General features: G+C 44.8%; 1 protein-coding gene across 2 annotated transcripts; it reads right to left on the reverse strand.

Moving 5' to 3' along the window:
* Window positions 1-4,421: 4,421 nt before the first annotated feature.
* nradd (neurotrophin receptor associated death domain) lies at window positions 4,422-24,026 on the reverse strand. 2 transcript variants are annotated; one of them, XM_036936139.1, is made up of 6 exons: window positions 23,435-24,026; window positions 10,927-11,059; window positions 10,429-10,794; window positions 6,431-6,674; window positions 6,053-6,195; window positions 4,422-5,801 (listed from the first exon to the last, which is right to left on the reverse strand). In XM_036936139.1, exons 1-6 carry the CDS (start codon window positions 23,474-23,476, stop codon window positions 5,479-5,481), a joined length of 1,251 nt encoding a protein of 416 aa, XP_036792034.1. In that variant the 5' UTR covers window positions 23,477-24,026; the 3' UTR covers window positions 4,422-5,478. The 2 variants fall into 2 exon arrangements, with proteins under 2 accessions (XP_036792034.1, XP_036792032.1); XM_036936137.1 differs by lacking the exon at window positions 23,435-24,026 and adding an exon at window positions 20,129-20,295.
* Between the last annotated feature and the right edge of the window lie 1,762 nt (window positions 24,027-25,788).

The following is a 25,788-nucleotide window of genomic DNA, read 5'->3' on the forward strand; positions in this document are numbered from 1 at the left end:
GTTATAAAAGTGTTCGTTGTCCACAGCTTATGCCTGCTCGTACTATAACCCCACCGCCACCACGGGGCACTCTGTTCATAACAGCAAACCGCTCGCCTACACAACGCATGGACATGTAGTCTGCGGTTGTTCTCTTAAACCACGTTTAACCACGGTGGAGGCAGTTCATGGTAGAGAAATGAACATTAAATTCTCTGGCAAGAGCTCTGGTGGACATTCCTGCAGTCAGCGTGCCAATTGCACGCTCTTTCAAAATTTGAGACATCTGTGACATTGTGATGTGTGACAAAACAGAACATTTTAGAGTGGCCTTTTATTGTCCCCAGCACAAGGTGCACCTGTGTAATGACAATGCTGTTTAATCCGCTTCTTGATATTCCACACTTGTCAGGTGGATGGATTATCTTGGCAAAGAGGAAGTGCTTACTATCAGGGATGTTAACAAATTTGTGCCAAAACATTTAGAGAAATTAGCTTTTTGTGCGTATGGAACATTTCTGGCAGAGAGCCTCTGACTTGCATCCCAAATGGCACCCTAAATTTCAAATGGGACCCATAGGGATCTGGACAAAAGAAGTGCACTATATAGGGTATCGGGTCCCCCCCTCACCTCCATCCCACTCTGAGTTAATGTGCATTCCGCAGCCCCATGCCTGTGTGCTCCAGACCACAGTTAAGCTGGAGTGTCTGGTGTCCATGACGACATAGAACGCTGCCTGCCCCGGGCCCTGCTAGAGAGAGACGCAGGCCTGCTCCCACTTAGAGCACAGAGTAAAGACAGAGAGAGAAATCATGGAACGCTGCCTGCCCCGGGCCCTGCTAGAGAGAGACGCAGGCCTGCTCCCACTTAGAGCACAGAGTAAAGGCAGAGAGAGAAATCATGAACAGATTTCAGCTGAGGACAGAGTGAGTAGAAGTCGTGGAGGAGGGGGTTGGGATGGAGGGGAGGGAGGGAGGGAGGGAGCAGGAATCTCAAGGAAAGGGAAAGCATATCTTAAAAAACAGGTTGGGTGAAGACTTATCTAATACTGTCTCTGTCCTAACCCCTTTAAATACCCCTAAATGGAAGTCTCCTCAGATTCAGGACTAATGGGGAGAGTTAAATGGAAGTCTCCTCAGATTCAGTACTAATGGGGAGAGTTAAATGGAAGTCTCCTCAGATTCAGTACTAATGGGGAGAGTTAAATGGAAGTCTCCTCAGATTCAGTACTAATGGGGAGAGTTAAATGGAAGTCTCCTCAGATTCAGGACTAATGGGGAGAGTTAAATGGAAGTCTCCTCAGATTCAGGACTAATGGGGAGAGTTAAATGGAAGTCTCCTCAGATTCAGGACTAATGGGGAGAGTTAAATGGAAGTCTCCTCAGATTCAGGACTAATGGGGAGAGTTAAATGGAAGTCTCCTCAGATTCAGTACTAATGGGGAGAGTTAAATGGAAGTCTCCTCAGATTCAGTACTAATGGGGAGAGTTAAATGGAAGTCTCCTCAGATTCAGTACTAATGAGGAGAGTTAAATGGAAGTCTCCTCAGATTCAGTACTAATGGGGAGAGTTAAATGGAAGTCTCCTCAGATTCAGTACTAATGGGGAGAGTTAAATGGAAGTCTCCTCAGATTCAGTACTAATGGGGAGAGTTAAATGGAAGTCTCCTCAGATTCAGTACTAATGGAGAGAGTTAAATGGAAGTCTCCTCAGATTCAGTACTAATGGGGAGAGTTAAATGGAAGTCTCCTCAGATTCAGTACTAATGGAGAGAGTTAAATGGAAGTCTCCTCAGATTCAGTACTGTTGGGGAGAGTTAAATGGAAGTCTCCTCAGATTCAGTACTAATGGCGAGAGTTAAATGGAAGTCTCCTCAGATTCAGTACTAATGAGGAGAGTTAAATGGAAGTCTCCTCAGATTCAGTACTAATGGGGAGAGTTAAATGGAAGTCTCCTCAGATTCAGGACTAATGGGGAGAGTTAAATGGAAGTCTCCTCAGATTCAGGACTAATGGGGAGAGTTAAATGGAAGTCTCCTCAGATTCCTTACTAATGGTGAGAGTTAAATGGAAGTCTCCTCAGATTCAGTACTAATGGGGAGAGTTAAATGGAAGTCTCCTCAGATTCAGTACTAATGGGGAGAGTTAAATGGAAGTCTCCTCAGATTCAGTACTAATGGGGAGAGTTAAATGGAAGTCTCCTCAGATTCAGTACTAATGGAGAGAGTTAAATGGAAGTCTCCTCAGATTCAGTACTAATGGGGAGAGTTAAATGGAAGTCTCCTCAGATTCAGTACTAATGGAGAGAGTTAAATGGAAGTCTCCTCAGATTCAGTACTGTTGGGGAGAGTTAAATGGAAGTCTCCTCAGATTCAGTACTAATGGCGAGAGTTAAATGGAAGTCTCCTCAGATTCAGTACTAATGGGGAGAGTTAAATGGAAGTCTCCTCAGATTCAGTACTAATGGGGAGAGTTAAATGGAAGTCTCCTCAGATTCAGTACTATTGGGGAGAGTTAAATGGAAGTCTCCTCAGATTCAGTACTATTGGGGAGAGTTAAATGGAAGTCTCCTCAGATTCAGTACTAATGGCGAGAGTTACAGTTGAAGTTGGAAGTTTAAACTCAGTTTTTCACAATTCTTGACATTTAATCAGAGTAAAAATTCCTGTCTTATGTCAGTTTATTTTAAGAATGTGAAATGTCAGAATAATAGTAGTGAGAGATTTATTTCAGCTTTTATTTCAGCTTTTATTTCTTTCATCACATTGCCAGTGGGTCAGAAGTTTACATACACTCAATTAGAATTTGGTAGCATTGCCTTTAAATTGTTTAACTTGGTTCAAACATTTTTGGTAGCCTTTCACATGCGTCCCACAATAAGTTGGGTGAATTTTGGCCCATCCCTCCTGACAGAGCTGGTGTAACTGAGTCAGGTTTGTAGGCCTCCTTGCTCGCACACGCTTTTTCAGTTCTGCCCACAAATTTTCTATGGAATTGAGGTCAGGGCTGTGTGTTGGCCACTCCAAGACCTTGACTTTGTTGTCCTTAAGCCATTTTGCCACCACTTTGGATGTATGCTTGGGGTCATTGTCCATTTGGAAGACCCATTTGCGACCAAGCTTTAACTTCCTGACTGATGTCTTGAGATGTTGCTTCAATATATCCACATCAGTTTCCTGCTTCATGATGCCATCTATTTTGTGAAGTGCACCAGTCCCTCCTGCAGCAAAGCACCCCCACAACATGATGCTGCCACCCCCGTGCTTCACGGTTGGGATGGTGTTCTCCGGCTTGCAAGCCTCCCCATTTGTCCTCCAAACATAACGATGGTCATTATGGCCAACCACACTATTTCTGTTTCATCAGACCAGAGGACATTTCTCCAAAAAGTACGATCTTTGTCCCCATGTGCAGTTGCAAACTGTAGAATGTTTTTTATGGCGGTTTTGGAGCAGTGGCTTCTTCCTTGCTGAGCTGCCTTTCAGATTATGTCGATATAGGACTCGTTTTACAGTGGATATAGATACTTTTGTACCTGTTTCCTCCAGCATCTTCACAAGTACCTGTTGTTCTGGGATTGATTTGCACTTTTCGCACCAAAGTACGTTCATCTCTAGGAGACAGAACGCGTCTCCTTCCTGAGCGGTATAATACTACGTGGTCCCATGGTGTTTATACTTGTGTACTATTGTTTGTACAGATGAAAGTGGTACCTTCAGGCGTTTGGAAATTGCTCCCAAGGATGAACCAGACTTGTGGAGGTCTAAAAATATTTATCTGAGGTCTTGGCTGATTTCTTTAGATTTTCCCATGATGTCAAGCAAAGAGGCACTGAGTTTGAAGGTAGGCCTTGAAATACATCCACAGCTACTCCTCCAATTGACTCAAATTATGTCAATTAGCCTATCAGAAGCTTCTAAAGCCATGACATCATTTTCTGGAATTTTCCAAGCTGTTTAAAGGCACAGTCAACTTAGTGTATGTAAACTTCTGACCCACTGGAATTCTGATACAGTGAATTATAAGTGAAATAATCTGTCTGTAAACAATTGTTGTAAAAATTACTTGTCATGCACAAAGTAAATGTCCTAACCGACTTGCCAAAACTATAGTTTGTTAACAAGAAATTTGTGGAGTGGTTGAAAAACGAGTTTTAATGACTCCAACCTAAGAGTATGTAAACTTCCGACTTCAACTGTAAATAGAAGTCTTCCAAACTTTCCTCTGACATGACCACATACTTGTTTAATTTATGTTACAAGTCACACCCCTTGTTCAGTTAGGTGACTGAGACAAACAAAGACGGCCATTGATTATCTCCAGAATAAACTACCACAGAGCAGGTAGCTGCTTGCTGTTACGTTCGGGTAGGACAGAAACCACTGTACTTGTCAGAGCATGTAACACAACAAGCTCAGAGAACACCGTTTGACTCTCTCTCACACCTTCAAAAGCATTTATTATATAAAACAACATCTTAGAAAAACACACACCATGACGTTAGAATATACACAAGAATAAGTGATTGATTGTTACATCACGATAATGTTCTGGATAGCCAGCCACACCAGCAACCATGATAGGAGAGAGGCAGTGACTAGCAACACGGATAGTACATCACTGATTTGAGGCATCCCAATGTCTTTAAGATGGAGTAGCTGAGAGAGAGAGAGAGAGTCATCATGCATCCTCAGTCAAAGATGTTTGCGATTGCCCCTTCACGCTTGAAAACCTTTCTAACACTATATTACAATGAATGTATGATCAAATATTTACAAAGGTCTTAAAATTCACCACTGATTGTTAATATGAACAGAATGCCTTTATTTCATGTAAAGAATATTCTACAGAGTATTTCATTCCCATGCCTGTTCAGTTAGTTACGGTCAGCTGTTGTGCATCCTCCTCACATTGCTGCAAAACAAATCAGGAAAGAGAGTGGATCCTTCTGACATTGCTGCAAATAAATACCCATTCCTAGAACGCTTGGGCAGATTATACACAAGTATGGTAATATATATATATATATATATACTGGAAGGATGGTGGATATACTGTACATTTCCAATAGAGGATGAACCAGCTCAACGAGCCAGCAACAACACTTCCACTGTCCTCTTCAGTTCAAACGTCTGAGGCATTATGGGTCAGGAGTACCTCCCCTGGCATGCCATGCCATCCCACTGGTCGAGAAGGAGGGCTGTTTGCCCCATCCATCCTCTCCTATGTCCACAAGGGTCCTATTCATTAGTACACGCCGCAGCAGTATGTTTCGCAACGGAAAACAAACATTTCTTATTGGTTCAAGTTCAGGTCGTCACTCCCTGATTCAGTCCGTTTTCTTGCGTTTGGTTCCTAATGAATGCCACCCAGTCTTATCAGGCTCATGAGGAAGGCTCTGTGGCACCCTACATAGTGCACTACTTTTGACCTTTAGCTTACCAGTAGTGCACTATGTAGGGAATAGGGTGCCATTTGGGACCCACCATGGCTCCTTCCTCAGACCACAGACACCCCCTGGGCAGGGCAGGTGAGAGCTGCGGCTACGTCGGACCTCTCGATGCGGGCCAGCGCCGAGCACAGAAGCCCCAGAGTGGAGCCCTCCTGCTGAGCCCAGTTGGAAAGGAGGGTGTGTACAGGGGCCTCGCCGTGCCCAAACAGGTCCATCTGCTCGGGCTCGTAGCCCAGCACGGCCCCCAGGGTCCTCCAGGAGCCTCTGCGGCTCCCGCTCCCCTCCTGGAGCAGACGCTCCACCTCCTCCTGTCTGTGGGGGGGCAGGTTGATGTACAGACGGCCGTCCTGCTTACTGTCCCTCTTACTACCTGGGGGTAGAATACACAACAGACACAGATCGTCACAAGTCCATTCAACAGTTATAATAGATGAGAATAGCCAATAAGAAAAGACGTCTGTAAGTTGTTCTGGATAAGAGTGTCTGATAAATGCTAAATGTGCTCTACATTGAGAGAGATGAGAACATGTATTTAACTTGGGCTTCTGTTCTCACTCCAGTAACAGTGTAGTGCAGTGAGGTTAATTGTGGCGTAGTCGTGAGATGGCTGTTGGTTGTTACCTTTACTTGGTTGGCCATCCTGCAGGCTGTGTGAGTCCAGGAACACGCCGCTGTCACTGTGGAGTTTTTCTCCTTCAGGACACGTCCCCAGCTCTGCAGCGCGTGCTTTACCCAACGCCTGCTTCTGTTTATACGACGTCCAGCTGACGAGACATGGGAGGAAACACTTCTACACTCTTCACTAAACATAACAACAGGATCATTTTTATCACAACCTATAACGGAAATACACGACGGCAATCGGTTTGCAAACAATTCTCCACCCCCGTTATGCATTTAACAACTCCCTCCAGCCAATGCTCACACCAATGCAATGCGTCAAGTGTGGAGAATCAGGATGCAGCCAATGAGACGGCAGCGTGTCTCCTGTCAACTCACCACTTGTAGGCGACGTAGAGCAGCAGGCCCAGCACCACAGCAGCCAGAACAGATACGTAGACCAGGATGTGGTTGCTGCTCCCATCATCCTGAGGGGTGAACCCGGGGGCCCTGGGGGCTGCTCCTCCTCCAGGGGCAGGGCTGGCCTCCTCTCCATCATTCACCAACCCTAACCCAGGCAGGCGAGGAGCGGCCAGAGGGCCGTCAGACTCAGGGGGACGAGACAGGATGTGGAGCTTCTTATCTGTTGGTTGGAGAGAGATGGGAGACTGTTGATTAGAGAACCACTGAACCATGAAGGAAACACTAAGGATAGAAGGGGGCCACTTGACATATCTGCCCTGTCCTTATCCCCGTCTCAGCATATCTGCCCTGTCCTTATCCCTGTCTCAACATACAGTGCCTTGCGAAAGTATTCGGCCCCCTTGAACTTTGCGACCTTTTGCCACATTTCAGGCTTCAAACATAAAGATATAAAACTGTATTTTTTTGTGAAGAATCAACAACAAGTGGGACACAATCATGAAGTGGAACGACATTTATTGGATATTTCAAACTTTTTTAACAAATCAAAAACTGAAAAATTGGGCGTGCAAAATTATTCAGCCCCCTTAAGTTAATACTTTGTAGCGCCACCTTTTGCTGCGATTACAGCTGTAAGTCGCTTGGGGTATGTCTCTATCAGTTTTGCACATCGAGAGACTTAAATTTTTTCCCATTCCTCCTTGCAAAACAGCTCGAGCTCAGTGAGGTTGGATGGAGAGCATTTGTGAACAGCAGTTTTCAGTTCTTTCCACAGATTCTCGATTGGATTCAGGTCTGGACTTTGACTTGGCCATTCTAACACCTGGATATGTTTATTTTTGAACCATTCCATTGTAGATTTTGCTTTATGTTTTGGATCATTGTCTTGTTGGAAGAGAAATCTCCGTCCCAGTCTCAGGTCTTTTGCAGACTCCATCAGGTTTTCTTCCAGAATGGTCCTGTATTTGGCTCCATCCATCTTCCCATCAATTTTAACCATCTTCCCTGTCCCTGCTGAAGAAAAGCAGGCCCAAACCATGATGCTGCCACCACCATGTTTGACAGTGGGGATGGTGTGTTCAGCTGTGTTGCTTTTACGCCAAACATAACGTTTTGCATTGTTGCCAAAAAGTTCAATTTTGGTTTAATCTGACCAGAGCACCTTCTTCCACATGTTTGGTGTGTCTCCCAGGTGGCTTGTGGCAAACTTTAAACAACACTTTTTATGGATATCTTTAAGAAATAGCTTTCTTCTTGCCACTTCCATAAAGGCCAGATTTGTGCAATATACGACTGATTGTTGTCCTATGGACAGAGTCTCCCACCTCAGCTGTAGATCTCTGCAGTTCATCCAGAGTGATCATGGGCCTCTTGGCTGCATCTCTGATCAGTCTTCTCCTTGTATGAGCTGAAAGTTTAGAGGGACGGCCAGGTCTTGGTAGATTTGCAGTGGTCTGATACTTCTTCCATTTCAATATTATCGCTTGCACAGTGCTCCTTGGGATGTTTAAAGCTTGGGAAATCTTTTTGTATCCAAATCCGGCTTTAAACTTCTTCACAACAGTATCTCGGACCTGCCTGGTGTGTTCCTTGTTCTTCATGATGCTCTCTGCGCTTTTAACGGACCTCTGAGACTATCACAGTGCAGGTGCATTTATACGGAGACTTGATTACACACAGTTGGATTGTATTTATCATCATTAGTCATTTAGGTCAACATTGGATCATTCAGAGATCCTCACTGAACTTCTGGAGAGAGTTTGCTGCACTGAAAGTAAAGGGGCTGAATAATTTTGCACGCCCAATTTTTCAGTTTTTGATTTGTTAATAAAGTTTGAAATATCCAATAAATGTCGTTCCACTTCATGATTGTGTCCCACTTGTTGTTGATTCTTCACAAAAAAATACAGTTTTATATCTTTATGTTTGAAGCCTGAAATGTGGCAAAAGGTCGCAAAGTTCAAGGGGGCCGAATACTTTCGCAAGGCACTGTATCTGCCCTGTCCTTATCCCCGTCTCAACATATCTGCCCTGTCCTTATCCCCGTCTCAACATATCTGCCCTGTCCTTATCCCCGTCTCAACATATCTGCCCTGTCCTTATCCCTGTCTCAACATATCAGCCCTGTCCTTATCCCTGTCTCAACATATCTGCCCTGTCCTTATCCCCGTCTCAACATATCAGCCCTGTCCTTATCCCTGTCTCAACATATCAGCCCTGTCCTTATCCCTGTCTCAACATATCAGCCCTGTCCTTATCCCTGTCTCAACATATCTGCCCTGTCCTTATCCCCGTCTCAACATATCTGCCCTGTCCTTATCCCCGTCTCAACATATCTGCCCTGTCCTTATCCCCGTCTCAACATATCTGCCCTGTCCTTACCCCCGTCTCAGCATATCTGCCCTGTCCTTATCCCCGTCTCAACATCAAATCAAGGGCCTTGACACATCTACCATTGGCACAATGTTTTTTGTAATAAGTCAATGACTGTGTAAAGAATGTGAGGGCTTTCATACCTACAGTTGAAGCAAACACAGTCACAAACAGTGAACATATTTGATAACACTACCAGCTATCTGAATAATGATTTTGTTGCCAAATTTAATCCAGCAGCAGTAGTCTGTGAGGGCCTGTCAGCTCCCAGCCCCCTCTGACCCAGTCAGCTACCAGCCCCCCCGACCCAGTCAGCTACCATCCCCTGACTCAGTCAACCCCCCCTCCTCTTTACCCCTTTCTACAGCCCCTAACTCAGTCAACCCCCCCTCCTCTTTACCCCTTTCTACAGCCCCTGACTCAGTCACCCCCCCCCCAAACCCCTCCTTACTCCTTCTACAGCCCCTGACTCAGTCACCCCCCCCCCAAAACCCCTCCTTACTCCTTCTACAGCCCCTGACTCAGTCACCCCCCCCCAAACCCCTTCTTACTCCTTCTACAGCCCCTGACTCAGTCACCCCCCCCCCCCAAACCCCTCCTTACTCCTTCTACAGCCCCTGACTCAGTCACCCCCCCGAAACCCCTCCTTACTCCTTCTACAGCCCCTGACTCAGTCACCCCCCCCAAACCCCTCCTTACTCCTTCTACAGCCCCTGACTCAGTCACCCCCAAACCCCTCCTTACTCCTTCTACAGCCCCTGACTCAGTCACCCCCCCCCCCCCCAAACCCCTCCTTACTCCTTCTACAGCCCCTGACTCAGTCACCCCCAAACCCCTCCTTACTCCTTCTACAAACCCTGACTCAGTCACCCCCAGCAAACCCCTCCTTACTCCTTCTACAGCCGGCCCATTTTAGGATCAAACACGACTGGGGACTCCCCTGACCTCTATCTACAGTGTCAGATGGGGTGACCTGTGTGTTCAGATGACCAGACTCCTGGGGAGATCCAGGCCACTAGACCAAGGCTTGGTCATTTGGAGCCGGTGAGGGGTTACCATGTTGGGGTCACCAATGTGCCAAGGCCCTGGGGTCTGGTGTGGGGGTAGTTAGATTGTCAGGCCCTTTTTAAGAGCTGTCGGCTCCGAGCCATTTGACTGCAGCACTTAAGAGTGTTTTCTCTCTGTTGGACTGTGCTCATGTTTCCTCAAGTGTTGCTAAGTGTTCAGATTAGGTGTCGGTACAGGTGTTGGCCACATGTGTTCTCTCTCTCTCTCTCTCTCTCTCTCTCTCTCTCTCTCTCTCTCTCTCTCTCTCTCTCGTATATATAGTGTATGTGGACACCCCTTCAAATGAGTGGATTCAGCTATTTCAGCCACACCCGTTGCTGACAACTGTATAAAATCGAGCACACAGCAATGCAATCTCCATAGACAAACATTGGCAGTAGAATGGCCTTACTGAAGAACTCAGTGACTTTCAACGTGGCACCGTCATAGGATTCCATCTTTCCAATAAGTCAGTTTGTCAAATGTCTGCCCTGCTAGAGCTGCCCCGGTCAACTTTAAGTCCATACACACACACCATACACACAGAGACTCACCCATGCAGAGGGTGTCAGAGTTGAGCTGGCAGGCTCTGATCTCCACCTCAGTGTCAGAGCACTGAGAGCAGGCCTGGCAGGGCTTGATATCACTCTTCTCCTCTGAGAACGTTCCTGGGCGACATGGTTGGCACTGGGTGTTCCCCTGGGCACCACACAGCCTCACCACCCCCTCGCCCCGTCCACACATGGTGCAGGCGGCACACAGCCCTGCCACACTCTTCCCATCCCGCCAAAGGTAGAAGTGCTGGTCACAGTCACAGTGGGTATCCTGGGTGGCGCTGCAGGAGGTCAGCTCTGGGATGCCAGCCGGGCAGCGGGCACAGGGGAGGCACGGGGAGAGACCGTCTGATGGGGAGAACGTTCCTAGAACATACAAGGTATAGGTGATTTGAATGTATCTCACAGTGTTATCAGTATGTGTGTACTATAGCTGTATGTCTACTGGGGGAATGGCATAAGCAACAGCATCTAAACCCTATTGCCTCCATGACTCACCCTCAGGGCAAGGCTGGCACTTGGTGTCCTCCATCCCACACTCTACCTCCACCCCATGGCCTGGAGGACACGGGCTACAGCACTCCCCTGACTGGCTGAACTGCCCACTGACACAGGCATCTCCCAGGGCAACCTGGAAGGAGAAACAAAACAGTTAGCTTAGCATCAATGATCAGATAGATATAGTGATGTATTTATCTGCAGATGCCAGTGATGAGGGAACTCTTTTATAGATCAAACTGATGAGTGCTAAGTGGTTGACAAGCCAACACATAGACATGTTCAAGTCTATGATGAAAACTATGGTGACAAGCCAACACATAGGCATGTTCAAGACTATGATGGAAATTATGGTGACAAGCCAACACATAGATTTGTTCAAGACTAGGATGGAAACTATGGTGACAACACAACACATAGACATGTTCAAGACTATGATGGAAACTATGGTGACAAGCCAACACATATATTTGTTCAAGACTAGGATGGAAACTATGGTGACAACACATAGACATGTTCAAGACTATGATGGAAACTATGGTGACAAGCCAACACATAGACGTGTTCAAGACTATGATGGAAACTATGGTGACGAGCCAACACATAGACATGTTCAAGACTATGATGGAAACTATGGTGACAAGCAAACACATACAGTGCCTTGCGAAAGTATTCGGCCCCCTTGAGCTTTGCGACCTTTTGCCACATTTCAGGCTTCAAACAAAGATATAAAACTGTATTTTTTTGTGAAGAATCAACAACAAGTGGGACACAATCATGAAGTGGAACGACATTTATTGGATATTTCAAACTTTTTTAACAAATCAAAAACTGAAAAATTGGATGTGCAAAATTATTCAGCCCCTTTACTTTCAGTGCAGCAAACTCTCTCCAGAAGTTCAGTGAGGATCTCTGAATGATCCAATGTTGACCTAAATGACTAATGATGATAAGTACAATCCACCTGTGTGTAATCAAGTCTCCGTATAAATGCACCTGCACTGTGATAGTCTCAGAGGTCCGTTAAAAGCGCAGAGAGCATCATGAAGAACAAGGAACACACCAGGCAGGTCCGAGATACTGCTGTGAAGAAGTTTAAAGCCGGATTTGGATACAAAAAGATTTCCCAAGCTTTAAACATCCCAAGGAGCACTGTGCAAGCGATAATATTGAAATGGAAGGAGTATCAGACCACTGCAAATCTACCAAGACCTGGCCGTCCCTCTAAACTTTCAGCTCATACAAGGAGAAGACTGATCAGAGATGCAGCCAAGAGGCCCATGATCACTCTGGATGAACTGCAGAGATCTACAGCTGAGGTGGGAGACTCTGTCCATAGGACAACAATCAGTCGTATATTGCACAAATCTGGCCTTTATGGAAGAGTGGCAAGAAGAAAGCAATTTCTTAAAGATATCCATAAAAAGTGTCGTTTAAAGTTTGCCACAAGCCACCTGGGAGACACACCAAACATGTGGAAGAAGGTGCTCTGGTCAGATGAAACCAAAATTGAACTTTTTGGCAACAATGCAAACGTTATGTTTGGCGTAAAAGCAACACAGCTGAACACACCATCCCCACTGTCAAACATGGTGGTGGCAGCATCATGGTTTGGGCCTGCTTTTCTTCAGCAGGGACAGGGAAGATGGTTAAAATTGTTGGGAAGATGGATGGAGCCAAATACAGGACCATTCTGGAAGAAAACCTGATGGAGTCTGCAAAAGACCTGAGACTGGGACCGAGATTTGTCTTCCAACAAGACAATGATCCAAAACATAAAGCAAAATCTACAATGGAATGGTTCAAAAATAAACATATCCAGGTGTTAGAATGGCCAAGTCAAAGTCCAGACCTGAATCCAATCGAGAATCTGTGGAAAGAACTGAAAACTGCTGTTCACAAATGCTCTCCATCCAACCTCACTGAGCTCGAGCTGTTTTGCAAGGAGGAATGGGAAAAAATGTCAGTCTCTCGATGTGCAAAACTGACAGAGACATACCCCAAGCGACTTACAGCTGTAATCGCAGCAAATGGTGGCGCTACAAAGTATTAACTTAAGGGGGCTGAATAATTTTGCACGTCCAATTTTTCAGTTTTTGATTTGTTAAAAAAGTTTGAAATATCCAATAAATGTCGTTCCACTTCATGATTGTGTCCCACTTGTTGTTGATTCTTCACAAAAAAATACAGTTTTATATCTTTATGTTTGAAGCCTGAAATGTGGCAAAAGGTCGCAAAGTTCAAGGGGGCCGAATACTTTCTCAAGGCACTGTATATTTGTTCAAGACTAGGATGGAAACTATGGTGACAACACATAGACATGTTCAAGACTATGATGGAAACTATGGTGACAAGCCAACACATAGGCATGTTCAAGACTATGATGGAAACTATGGTGACAAGCCAACACATAGATATGTTCAAGACTATGATGGAAACTATGGTGACAAGCCAACACATATATTTGTTCAAGACTATGATGGAAACTATGGTGACGAGCCAACACATTTACATGTTCAAGACTATGATGGAAACTATGGTGACAAGCTATGTTTGGAGGAGTAAGAGCACAAGCGTCTCTCTCAGCTGGTCTCAGTCAAGGCCAGTCCAGTTCCACCAACCAAAGACTCACAAATAAGACCTCAATGTTTGTGTAGAAATCAGGAAATCAATTACACACACCCCTTTTCCTGCCTCGACATCGGATGGAAAGAATGGGGAGAAGGTGGGCGTATTGAAAATAGTATTTTTTTATATTTTGATCTGGCTCTGTTTTCAGAGTGCTGAGCGCTTATCTGCCCCGGCCGGGTAATGGAGGGGCCAGACTGAGGCCCAGATGGCACCCTATTCCCTATATGGGGCTCTACATTGGACCAGGGTCTATAGGGCTCGCCGGGCTCTGCTCAAAAGTAGTGCACTCTATAGGGAATAGGGTGCCTTTTGGGAGGCAGCCCCAGTGTGTGTTAAACATGAGGGATACATCAGACATTCCTAAGGGCTTATAGAGCCCAGTGCAGCCTAGCAGGAGGGACTGTCTTTAATCAGACTGGCTTTAATCAGACTGGCTATAATCAGACTGGCTTTTAATTAGACTGGCTATAATCAGACTGGCTATAATCAGACTGGCTTTAAATCAGACTGGCTATATATAATCAGACTGGCTATAATCAGACTGGCTTTAAATTAGACTGGCTTTAAATCAGACTGGCTTTAAATCAGACTGGCTTTAAATCAGACTGGCTATAATCAGACTGGCTTTAATCAGACTGGCTTTAATCAGACTGGCTTTAATCCCATGGAAAGAATAAAACAAAGGAGAAGGAAAACACTGAGACATGAGGAAGAAGGAAGGAGTAGAAAGGGCTTCCTCCCTCCCACATTGACACATTCCACATGGGTGTGAATGACATTATAGTCACAATGTGTGTGTCTCTTGTCCTCAGACACAGTGAGGGGTGGGAGGAAGGGAGGGAGGGTGAGGGGAGACCGTTGTAGCCCCAGGCGGGTGTGTCAGTTAGCCCCCGCAGCCCAGCATGTGTGTCTATTTTGAGGGGGCCTTTGATGTCCCCCCCGAGCCCTGCAGGTGTGTGTGTGTGTGTGTGTCGCTCCCTCCCGACTGCCCCTCACTATGTCTAAGAACGAGATTTACACACACACACACACACACACACACACACACACACACACACACACACACGCACACACACGCACATGCACACACTCCCCCCCCCCCCCCATCAAGGCCCTCCTCTAAAGCAGTCAGGCATCTGAAACATGCCCATGTTGAGGGCTGATTGACCCACTAGCCATTATCCCTGGAGCCTGAGGGTAGACAGGAACTAACAGATGTCTAACAACTAACCTCCTGCTAACAGCTAAACAACCCTCTGATTTCTCCCCGACTCACTCCCAAATGGCACCCTATTCCCTTTATAGTACACACTTTTAACCAGGGCCAATAGGGTTCTGGTCAAAAGTAGTGCACTACGTAGGGAATAAGGTGCCATTTGGGAGAAACCGCTGTCTCCGATGTCTGCTCCAAGAAGCAGCTTGTGTCAACATGTGGAGCCTCCAACGAGCCCAACACACACAGGAACCAACGCACACACACACCATGCCAGTGGTCAGATGATGTGGATGCTACGCTACAGGACTGTTTTGCTAGCACAGACTGGAATATGTTCCGCGATTCATCCAATGGCATTGAGGAGTACACCACCTCAGTTACCGGCTTCATTAATAAGTGCATCTGCGACGTCGTCCCCACAGTGACCGTACGTACATATCCCAACCAGAAGCCATGGATTACAGGCAACATCTGCACCTAGCTAAAGGCTAAAGCTGCCACTTTCAATAAGAAGGACACTAATCCGGACGCTTATAAAAAATCCCGCTATTCCCTCAGACGAACCATCAAACAGGCAAAGTGTCAATACAAGACAAAGATTGAATACTACACTGGCTCTGGTGCTCGTCGGATGTGGCAGGGCATATACAAACTATTATGGACTACAAAGGGAAACCCAGTCATGAGCTGCCCAGTGACGCGAGCCTACCAGATGAGCTAAATGCCTTTTATGCTCACTTCGAGGCAAGCAACACTTAAGCATGCATGAGAGCACCAGCTGTTCCAGACGACTGTTTGATCACGTTCTCCGTAGTCGATGTGAGCAAGAACTTTAAACAGATCAACATTCACAAGGCCGCGGGACCAGAAAGATTACCAGGATGTGTACTCAGAGCATGTGCGGACCAAATGTGCAAATTACCTCAACTAACTTGTACCCCTGCACATTGACTCCCTGTATATAGCCTCATTATTGTTATTTTATTGTGCTACTTTTAATTTAATAAAACATTTTTACTTTAGTTTATTTAGTAAATATAACACTATTTTTAAGGGCTTGTAAGTAAGAATTCACTGTTGTATTCGGCCAATATGACAAATAACATATTGTCACAAAACTGCACTGAAACAATAGAAAGAGAACAACTTTGAAGGGAAAGGAGGGTATGTTTCATTCCAAGAACAATAGCACAACTTTGAAGGAAAGGAGGGTACGTTTCATTCCAAGAACAACATCACAGCTTTGAAGGGAAGGAGGGCACATTTCATGCCAAGAAAAACAGCACAGAGGTTTTATTGCACCATTATTTGAGGAGTCAGACAACATGTGAACCTCAGCTAGCACAGATCTGCAGTATCAGGGTGATGGGAGCTCAGTTTCAACAGGTATTCATCTCAGTGATCACATGCGCTTCTACAGTGAGCTGTGGTTGTCTCATCACTGTGATATGTGGTTGTTCTACCTACCTTAGTTGAATGCATTGTCGGTTAATCACTCTGCATTAGAGTCTCTGCTAAATAACCACTGACTGTAAATCCCTCTGGATTAGAGTCTCTGCTAAATAACTACTGACTGTAAATCACTCTGGATTAGAGTGTCTGCTAATTAACTACTGACTAAATCCCTCTGGATTAGAGTCTCTGCTAAATAACTACTGACTGTAAATCCCTCTTGATTAGAGTGTCTGCTAATTAACTACTGACTGTAAATCACTCTGGATTAGAGTGTCTGCTAAATAACTACTGACTGTAAATCACTCTGGATTAGAGTGTCTGCACTTGTTTAGATCAGAGTCCTATAGGGTTCCAATTGGAATGCACACGCCTTGTTGCGAACCAGGCTTCCCGGGGAAGTTCCATGGCAGAAATCAGCTAAAGAGGGGTCAGAACCCGGAATCAGTGACACCTCACAACATGTCAAACCAATCCAATGATCTGCTTGGGCGGAGCTCCAAAAGGTGCTCACCAGATTAGTGCCGTAGGAGCAACAGTGAGGACGACAACAGTTCAACAAAACAAGCACTGGTGACAAAACATTTTAGAATGTTTACAGCACGCTGGTTTTCACAGCATTTTAGAATGTTTACAGCACGCTGGATTTCACAACATTTTAGAATGTTTACAGCACGCTGGTTTTCACAACATTTTAGAATGTTTACAGCACGCTGGTTTTCACAGCATTTTAGAATGTTTACAGCACGCTGGTTTTCAAAACATTTTAGAATGTTTACAGCACGCTGGTTTTCACAGCATTTTAGAATGTTTACAGCACGCTGGTTTTCACAACATTTTAGAATGTTTACAGCACGCTGGTTTTCACAACATTTTAGAATGTTTACAGCACGCTGGTTTTCACAACATTTTAGAATGTTTACAGCACGCTGGTTTTCACAACATTTTAGAATGTTTACAGCACGCTGGTTTTCACAACATTTTAGAATGTTTACAGCACGCTGGATTTCACAACATTTTAGAATGTTTACAGCACGCTGGTTTTCAAGACATTTTAGAATGTTTACAGCACGCTGGTTTTCACAACATTTTAGAATGTTTACAGCACGCTGGTTTTCACAACATTTTAGAATGTTTACAGCACGCTGGTTTTCACAACATTTTAGAATGTTTACAGCACGCTGGTTTTCACAACATTTTAGAATGTTTACAGCACGCTGGTTTTCACAACATTTTAGAATGTTTACAGCACGCTGGTTTTCACAACATTTTAGAATGTTTGCAGCACGCTGGTTTTCACAACATTTTAGAATGTTTACAGCACGCTGGTTTTCACAGCATTTTAGAATGTTTACAGCACGCTGGTTTTCACAACATTTTAGAATGTTTACAGCACGCTGGTTTTCACAACATTTTAGAATGTTTACAGCACGCTGGTTTTCACAACATTTTAGAATGTTTACAGCACGCTGGTTTTCAAAACATTTTAGAATATTTACAGCACGCTGGTTTTCAAAACATTTTAGAATGTTTACAGCACGCTGGTTTTCACAACATTTTAGAATGTTTACAGAACGCTGGTTTTCACAACATTTTAGAATGTTTACAGCACGCTGGTTTTCACAGCATTTTAGAATGTTTACAGCACGCTGGTTTTCACAACATTTTAGAATGTTTACAGCACGCTGGTTTTCACAACATTTTAGAACGTTTACAGCACGCTGGTTTTCACAGCATTTTAGAATGTTTACAGCACGCTGGTTTTCACAACATTTTAGAATGTTTACAGCACGCTGGTTTTCACAGCATTTTAGAATGTTTACAGCACACTGGTTTTCACAGCATTTTAGAATGTTTACAGCACACTGGTTTTCACAGCATTTTAGAATGTTTACAGCACACTGGTTTTCACAACATTTTAGAATGTTTACAGCACGCTGGTTTTCACAACATTTTAGAATGTTTACAGCACGCTGGTTTTCACAACATTTTAGAATGTTTACAGCACGCTGGTTTTCACAACATTTTAGAATGTTTACAGCACGCTGGTTTTCACAACATTTTAGAATGTTTACAGCACGCTGGTTTTCACAACATTTTAGAATGTTTACAGCACTCTGGTTTTCACAGCATTTTAGAATGTTTACAGCACGCTGGTTTTCACAGCATTTTAGAATGTTTACAGCACGCTGGTTTCCACAACATTTTAGAATGTTTACAGCACGCTGGTTTTCACAGCATTTTAGAATGTTTACAGCACGCTGGTTTTCACAGCATTTTAGAATGTTTACAGCACGCTGGTCTTCACAACATCTTGAATATTACCTGTAATGTTCACCTCCTGTAGCCTAACTGTCATCTAAAACAAATGTCATCCTGCACCTAAATTACAAGGCTTGGATTTGCACCTAAATTACAAGGCTTGGATTTGCACCTAAATTACAAGGATTGGATTTGCACCTAAATTACAAGGCTTGGATTTGCACCTAAATTACAAGGCTTGGATTTGCACCTAAATTACAAGGCTTGGATTTGCGCCTAAATTACAAGGCTTGGATTTGCACCTAAATTACAAGGCTTGGATTTGCACCTAAATTACAAGGCTTGGATTTGCACCTAAATTACAAGGCTTGGATTTGCACCTAAATTACAAGGCTTGGATTTGCACCTAAATTACAAGGCTTGGATTTGCACCTAAATTACAAGGCTTGGATTTGCACTAAACTATTTTATATTTCAGCACTTAAAAGGCATGTACAAAATCTGGTGTACATTGTCTACTGGTATCATTTTAAACTGGGAACGTACAGCACCTTCACAAAGGATTCACACCCCATTACTTTTTCCACATTTTGTTGTTTTACAGCCTGAATTTAAAATGGATTGGATTCAGATTTTGTGTAAGTCGCCTAAACAAAAGACCCCATAATGTCTTGAGTCATTAAGTATTCAACCCCTTTGTTATGGCAAGCCTAAATAAGTTCAGAAGTAAACATTTGCTTAACAAGTCACATAATAAGTAGAATGGACTCACTCTGTGTGCAATAATAGTGTTTAACATGATTTTTGATTGACTACCTCATCTCTGTACCCCACACATACAATTACCCATCCACTGAATTATAAATATTTTGTGGCAGCGATGCTGTCTGGTAGTGTCTCCAACTGCTGCTTCATCGTGCTGTAGACCAGAAACTGGCAACCGCACACACACACACTACACACGCGCACAACACACTACACACACACTACACACACACACACTACACACACACACACACACACACTACACACACACACACTACACACACACACACGAGAAAGTCCAGACAGGGTCCACTCCAGCTCTACTTTGCTCTGCAGAGCCAGACCCATTGGCATTTCCTCTTGTGCTGACCAAATATAGAGTTAAATATTCCCCTCCGTGCACCAGTTCATGGGGTGGAGTGTGTGTGTGTGCGCGTGTGTGTGCGCGTGTGTAGTGTGTGTGTGTGTGTGTGTATAAACATCCACCCTGCCCAGGGCTTAATGACCACAGTAATCAGGACTGGGACTAACAGAGCTCTGATTTATGGACCTCAGAGGGAATGTGTGACTTGTGTAAAAGGTCTCCGTACTCGCCTACTGAACAGGAAAAGGCAGTTGAGAAAGTCAACATGAAAAGTGACCCGATTTGCATATGACATCAGAGTGGAATCTTGTTCCAAAAAAAGTGCTGACTTGTTAGAATTTTGATGGACTATATTAGAATCATTGTGTACTGTGCTGTTATATGCTAGCTTATATAAACCATTTTCAGACTGTTATGTGGTAGCTCAGGACTTGCTTACATACAGAGCCAAGCAGCCTACACAGTCGACACCTCCTTGGCTCAAGGACCATGAGAAAAGAGAACACATAGACCTGATCTGTCTGCTCCAGGGCCACTGGCGAGAGTTGAGGGGCCGCAGTTGCTCTCTCCACTTCAGTACTAGAGGACTTGATTCCCTGGTGAGAGGAGACCTCCATGTAGCCCTATCTGCTTTCAAAAGGGGCTATGAACTCCACGGCTGTCACGGTCACTCCGTCAACACACACATAAGCAACACACACACACACACACACAAAAGGGTGAATACACACAGAAGCACATGTACACACAGAAGCGCACGTACACACAGAAGCGTGCAGTCACCCAGTCGTGAGCGTGCATGCACACACACTCCCTAAAGCCGCCCTTTGGCCTTTTTGCAATGCGATCCCATTTGACATGATATTTCACTCCTTGGCTGCAGCAGCACGGAGTTTCCACGTGAGAGTGATGAGCACATGAAAGGGTGGGGAGCCCCAGGAGGCAGGGCTCTCCCTCCACCCTGACCCTCCCACCCTGGGGACAGCAGCGTGGTGTCACCACCTCCACCCTGACCCTCACACCCTGGGGACAGCAGCATGGAGTTTCCACGTGAGAGTGATGAGCACATGAAAGGGTGGGGAGCCCCAGGAGGCAGGGCTCTCCCTCCACCCTGACCCTCCCACCCTGGGGACAGCAGCATGGTGTCACCACCTCCACCCTGAGGACAGCAGCGTGGTGTCACCACCTCCACCCTGAGGACAGCAGCATGGTGTCACCACCTCCACCCTGACCCTCACACCCTGGGGACAGCAGCATGGTGTCACCACCTCCACCCTGACCCTCACACCCTGGGGACAGCAGCATGGTGTCACCACCTCCACCCTGAGGACAGCAGCGTGGTGTCACCACCTCCTCCCTGAGGACAGCAGCGTGGTATCACCACCTCCACCCTGACCCTCACACCCTGGGGACAGCAGCATGGTGTCACCACCTCCACCCTGACCCTCACACCCTGGGGACAGCAGCATGGTGTCACCACCTCCACCCTGACCCTGACACCCTGGGGACAGCAGCATGGTGTCACCACCTCCACCCTGAGGACAGCAGCGTGGTATCACCACCTCCACCCTGAGGACAGCAGCGTGGTGTCACCACCTCCACCCTGAGGACAGCAGCGTGGTGTCACCACCTCCACCCTGAGGACAGCAGTGTGGTGTCACCACCTCCACCCTGAGGACAGCAGCGTGGTGTCACCACCTCCACCCTGAGGACAGCAGCGTGGTGTCACCACCTCCACCCTGAGGACAGCAGCGTGGTGTCACCACCTCCACCCTGAGGACAGCAGCGTGGTGTCACCACCTCCACCCTGAGGACAGCAGCGTGGTGTCACCACCTCCACCCTGAGACGTCCAGCAGACAGAAGAACAGGAGATGTAGATAGAGGTCCTGTAGTGCACTATATAGGGAATAGGGTGCTATTTGGGATGCACATAATTGCCTCCATGACTCATTATCTGGGCAAGTCTGGTCAAAATGTGGACCTATCGGCCCTGGTCAAAAGTAGTGCACAATATAGGGAATAGGTTGCCATTTGGGAGGCAGTGCACTATATACGCAATAGGGTGCCATTTTGGGACAGACACACTAAGGCAGAGGGAAGTGTAGGGAGGGTGGAGCTAGAGCTGCTTGCCTGTCTGATTGGGCCATGATGTTAATCTGCACACTGATTACTGTCATCAGCAGTAGCAGGTCATCTTTAAAAAGTCAACGTTTGGAATCTGGAACTTTTTTTTTGTTAACCATGTTTTGTTCCAGTCAGGGAATATGCTGAGCTTTCCATCTCCTCCTAACAGCATGACAAACTACTGGATACCAATAGCCATGCCACTGTAAGCCTGCTTGTCTGTCTGCAACGTATTATTCAAGTTCTCAAAATGCTGAGTTACTCTCTCAAAGATGTCGCTGTGGGAAAGCAAAGTGGCGGTCGTGAGTTCAAGTGAAAACCAACCAGAAAACTGCTTAGCGTCAACATGGAAATTACATTTACCGTTCTGTTACAAACAGGGTCGCCCTTCTCTCGCCACAGACTGAGAGAAATGATCATTTCTTTGCTCCGGATATCCAGACCGCAGCGATAGTTTTACTCATGACGCATTTCTACCAGGAATTGCCGCAAGGAAGGACTACGGCACTATCTATGAATTGTAATACCGTTTGGTAATGTAACAGAGAACCGTGGACAATCAAACCACTAACATTAGTGGGCCGGTGTGAATCAACGACAAGTATAATGATATTTAATACATTGAGGTTTGAAAAAACATTCATATTAAGCAGAGAAAACTAATTGCTGAAGTTCACCAAAATTTTTTTTTTTTTAAATGTTCAAACAAACCTCTGTGATAGAAACAAAGGTGTGTTTTGGGGAAACAAAACACACCAAAACACACCATTTAAAATGAACGTTTGTTGTTATTATCCCCTCATTAAACAGATACATATCTTTCCGGGGTCACATGAATGCAGAGTGAATTAAGATCTGATGGAGTTTTATCTCCAGTGCTTTGATCTTGAAGAAAGGGTTAGGCCCTGGGAACATGACAAGACATGCCGCCTCTCCTCTCCTCTACAGGCCCTCGGGTCTGTTGGACTTGAAAGGAGATGGAGTGTCAAATTGTCATCTTCTCCAGCTGTGGAAAGGATTATTTTGACACTTTGATCTGTACAAATCAAATCTCTCACTTTAACTACCTGCATTAACGTTTAAATGACACACACTTATAATACAGCCTAAGCCTTATCAATTGGTATGGGAAGATAAACTCAGATCAGAAAAGAAAAACAGAGTTTATCTCTGAGTAAAAGCAGGAGAGTTGTAGATAATGACAATATGTCACATTCTGTAGCTATACAGAACATTGTCAATGTAGAGTGAGAAGTTGGCTAGATTACAATGTAACACAACCAAGATGCAAGGCATCTAATCATTGCCAGCTTCCAATTGGCTCATTCACCACCACCCTCCTCCCCCCTGTAACTATTCCCCAGGTCGTTGCAGTAAATGAGAATGTGTTCTCAGTCAAATGACCTGGTAAAATAAGGGTTAAATAAAATAAATTCATGTAATTACAATGTAGCGCGTGCGTAATGCCAACATAGTTTACAATGTAGCCAAAATCATTAACTTTATGCAGATTGGCTAAATAATGAATTCGCCTCATGTTGGACAGTAATGTGCGTTACTATACATTGCACTCTCAGCAGAAAATAACAGGGAGGGAATTGATCCGTTCGTGTATTACTGTACAGTAGCCTATGAGATATATTAGTGAGTTACAGCCTATGTATATCAGGAATAGGAGAGACATGACACTTACATTTACGAACAGAAAAAGTGTGCAGACCCAAAGCGCATCCATGTCGCAGTTCTTCGCCGATGGAAAATCCCGTACAATGAGTTGGCTATACCCCTTCAAAAGTCTTTGGGACCAAAGAAGACTTCAATAGCTTACTCCGTGAGACGTAACCCAGGTAAATGCCAAAAAAGCGCACATAGGTTCCTAAAAACTATTCACAGCTGTCAAGAAACCACTTTGAGAGTAACAAGAACACGACCAAACGAGAGCATGTTTTTTAACTGCATCAAAGTATCCTTACACATACCGCGGAAGAAAAATTGCCCCAGAACTCAACAGCAAGTCCGAGTGCCGCTTCTCTTCAGTGAAATCAACTGCCATGAAAGAAAACGTCAGGAAAACAGTAAAAAAAAATCTTCTTCTTTAGGCTACACACCATCTACTTTTACTGTAGACCGTTTCTTTGTTACATTCCCTACAGTTGAGTCACACTTCAATCTTTGTTGGCATGTTCCTCTTGCAGAGTGTGAGTCTGAAGCGCAGCGTTTTGGCCCCTCGATCTTCAAGCGCTTGGTTCACTTTCGACGCCTTCAGCTCTCTACGGCTGGAGCCCGGGTCCTCGCTTTGTGATTGGCTGATACGCGACGGCAATAAACACATTGAAGTGATATTCAAATGGAGATGAAACTTGATACACTGTAATAAATAAAGGGGATACATTCCGGAAGATGCCTTTAGGGATCTGTTTAAAGAATGGACGTTGGGACTTTGATGTAGCCCGGGCTGTATTTTGCGGTCTTAATTTTTAAACCCCCGGTTATTTCTCCAGGGGGGTTACAGAAATTACTATTTTGTGGCTAATATTCTCCGTCACACTCTTTTTTTATTAACAATAATAACACAAATAATAGCCTATATTTTTTTTGTATATATGTAAATAAGCACATGCTTATAAAATGATATGTTGTATATAAATGATATAGGATAATTAAGATATCAATGTAGAATATTGTAACCTAGCAGTTGTAATACCGGTAAGTAGGTTAAACTATACCGTAATAGACTATTGAAGCAACAAACACAGATATTTAGCTTAGTCCTAAATAATGTCAGGGCTATTTAATTAATGTACTATTTGCAAGTCGCTTTGGATAACAGCTTCTGCTAATGACTAAAATATAGATGTAATAGCCCAGACATTATTTAAACAGTTTTCAAATATTCAGGGAAGGTATATGGTATAGCCTCTATATTTTAGGTTTTTGGACCAGCTGCCTCTATACATAACTCATTTCAGGTACTTCATAATTTTAGTAGCCTAGAAAGTAGTCTCACACAGTAGCCTATTGTTACGTCCCAAATGGCACCATATTCCCTATATGGTGCCCTGCTCAAATGTAGTGCACTAGATAGGGAATAAGGTGCCATTGGGACATTCCGACAGTAGCCTACCAGAGTTGTAACATATCAGTGACCTCCTCTGTTGATTGTTCTATCCTGGCTGTCTCTTCCTCTTCTGCCTCTCTCTCTCTCTCCAGCAGCCAGACAGTCTTTGAAGTGGTACTGCTATTGTGTCTGAGAGACGTCTCCATTTGTCCCCCTCTGAAGTCCCAGGACCCCATGCGGTGCCTTCGTAACTATTTACAAGGTGTGTCATTCACCCAATGTTTGTCTTAGAAATCCTTTTGTATAATTTAAAAGATCTAACATGAACTTGAAAAGCTGCTACTTTCTGCATGCCTGGGTCACGCCCATAAAATGGATGACCTCTGATGGTAACTAATAGGCCTATTAAATAGCCCAGACATTATTTAGGCCTAAGCTAAATATCAGTGATTGTCCTTCAACGTGCTACGACAGTAGAGCTTAGACTACATACTGGTTTTACAACTGCTAGGTTACAATATTATACATTGACATCCTAATTATCCAATATAATTTGTATACAACATATACTTTTATAAGTGTGTACCTACACTATGTATACAAAGTATGTGGACTCTCCTTCAAATGAGTGGCTTCGGATATTTCAGCCACACCCGTTGCTGACAGGTGAATAACATTGAGCACAGGGCCATGTAATCTCCATTGGACTTCGGTTGCAAGTCCAACGCTCTAACCACTAGGCTACCTGCCGCCCCAAGTGCTGTTATTGTGAAGTGGAAATGTCTAGGAGCAACAACGGCTCAGGTAGGCCACACAAAACGGTAGGCCACACAAGCTAATAGAACGGGATAGTTGAGCGCTGAAGGACGTAGCGCGTAAAAATCGTCTGTCCTCAGTTGCAACACTCACTACAGAGTTCCAAACTGCCTTTGGAAGCAACGTCAGCACACGAACTGTTCGTCGGGAGCTTCATGAAATGGGTTTCCATG

This window comes from Oncorhynchus mykiss, chromosome 2, assembly GCF_013265735.2.
Source record: "Oncorhynchus mykiss isolate Arlee chromosome 2, USDA_OmykA_1.1, whole genome shotgun sequence".
NCBI lineage: Eukaryota > Metazoa > Chordata > Actinopteri > Salmoniformes > Salmonidae > Oncorhynchus > Oncorhynchus mykiss.

Coding starts and splice junctions, on each gene's coding strand:
- nradd (XM_036936137.1), bottom strand. CDS start 20,233: ATGGAGGTCTCCTCTCACCAGGGAATCAAGTCCTCTAGTACTGAAGTG. Junction 6,675..10,428: donor CTCTGACACCCTCTGCATGG/GTGAGTCTCTGT, acceptor TCCAACCAACAG/ATAAGAAGCTCCACATCCTG. Junction 6,196..6,430: donor CTCTACGTCGCCTACAAGTG/GTGAGTTGACAG, acceptor ATGTCTCGTCAG/CTGGACGTCGTATAAACAGA.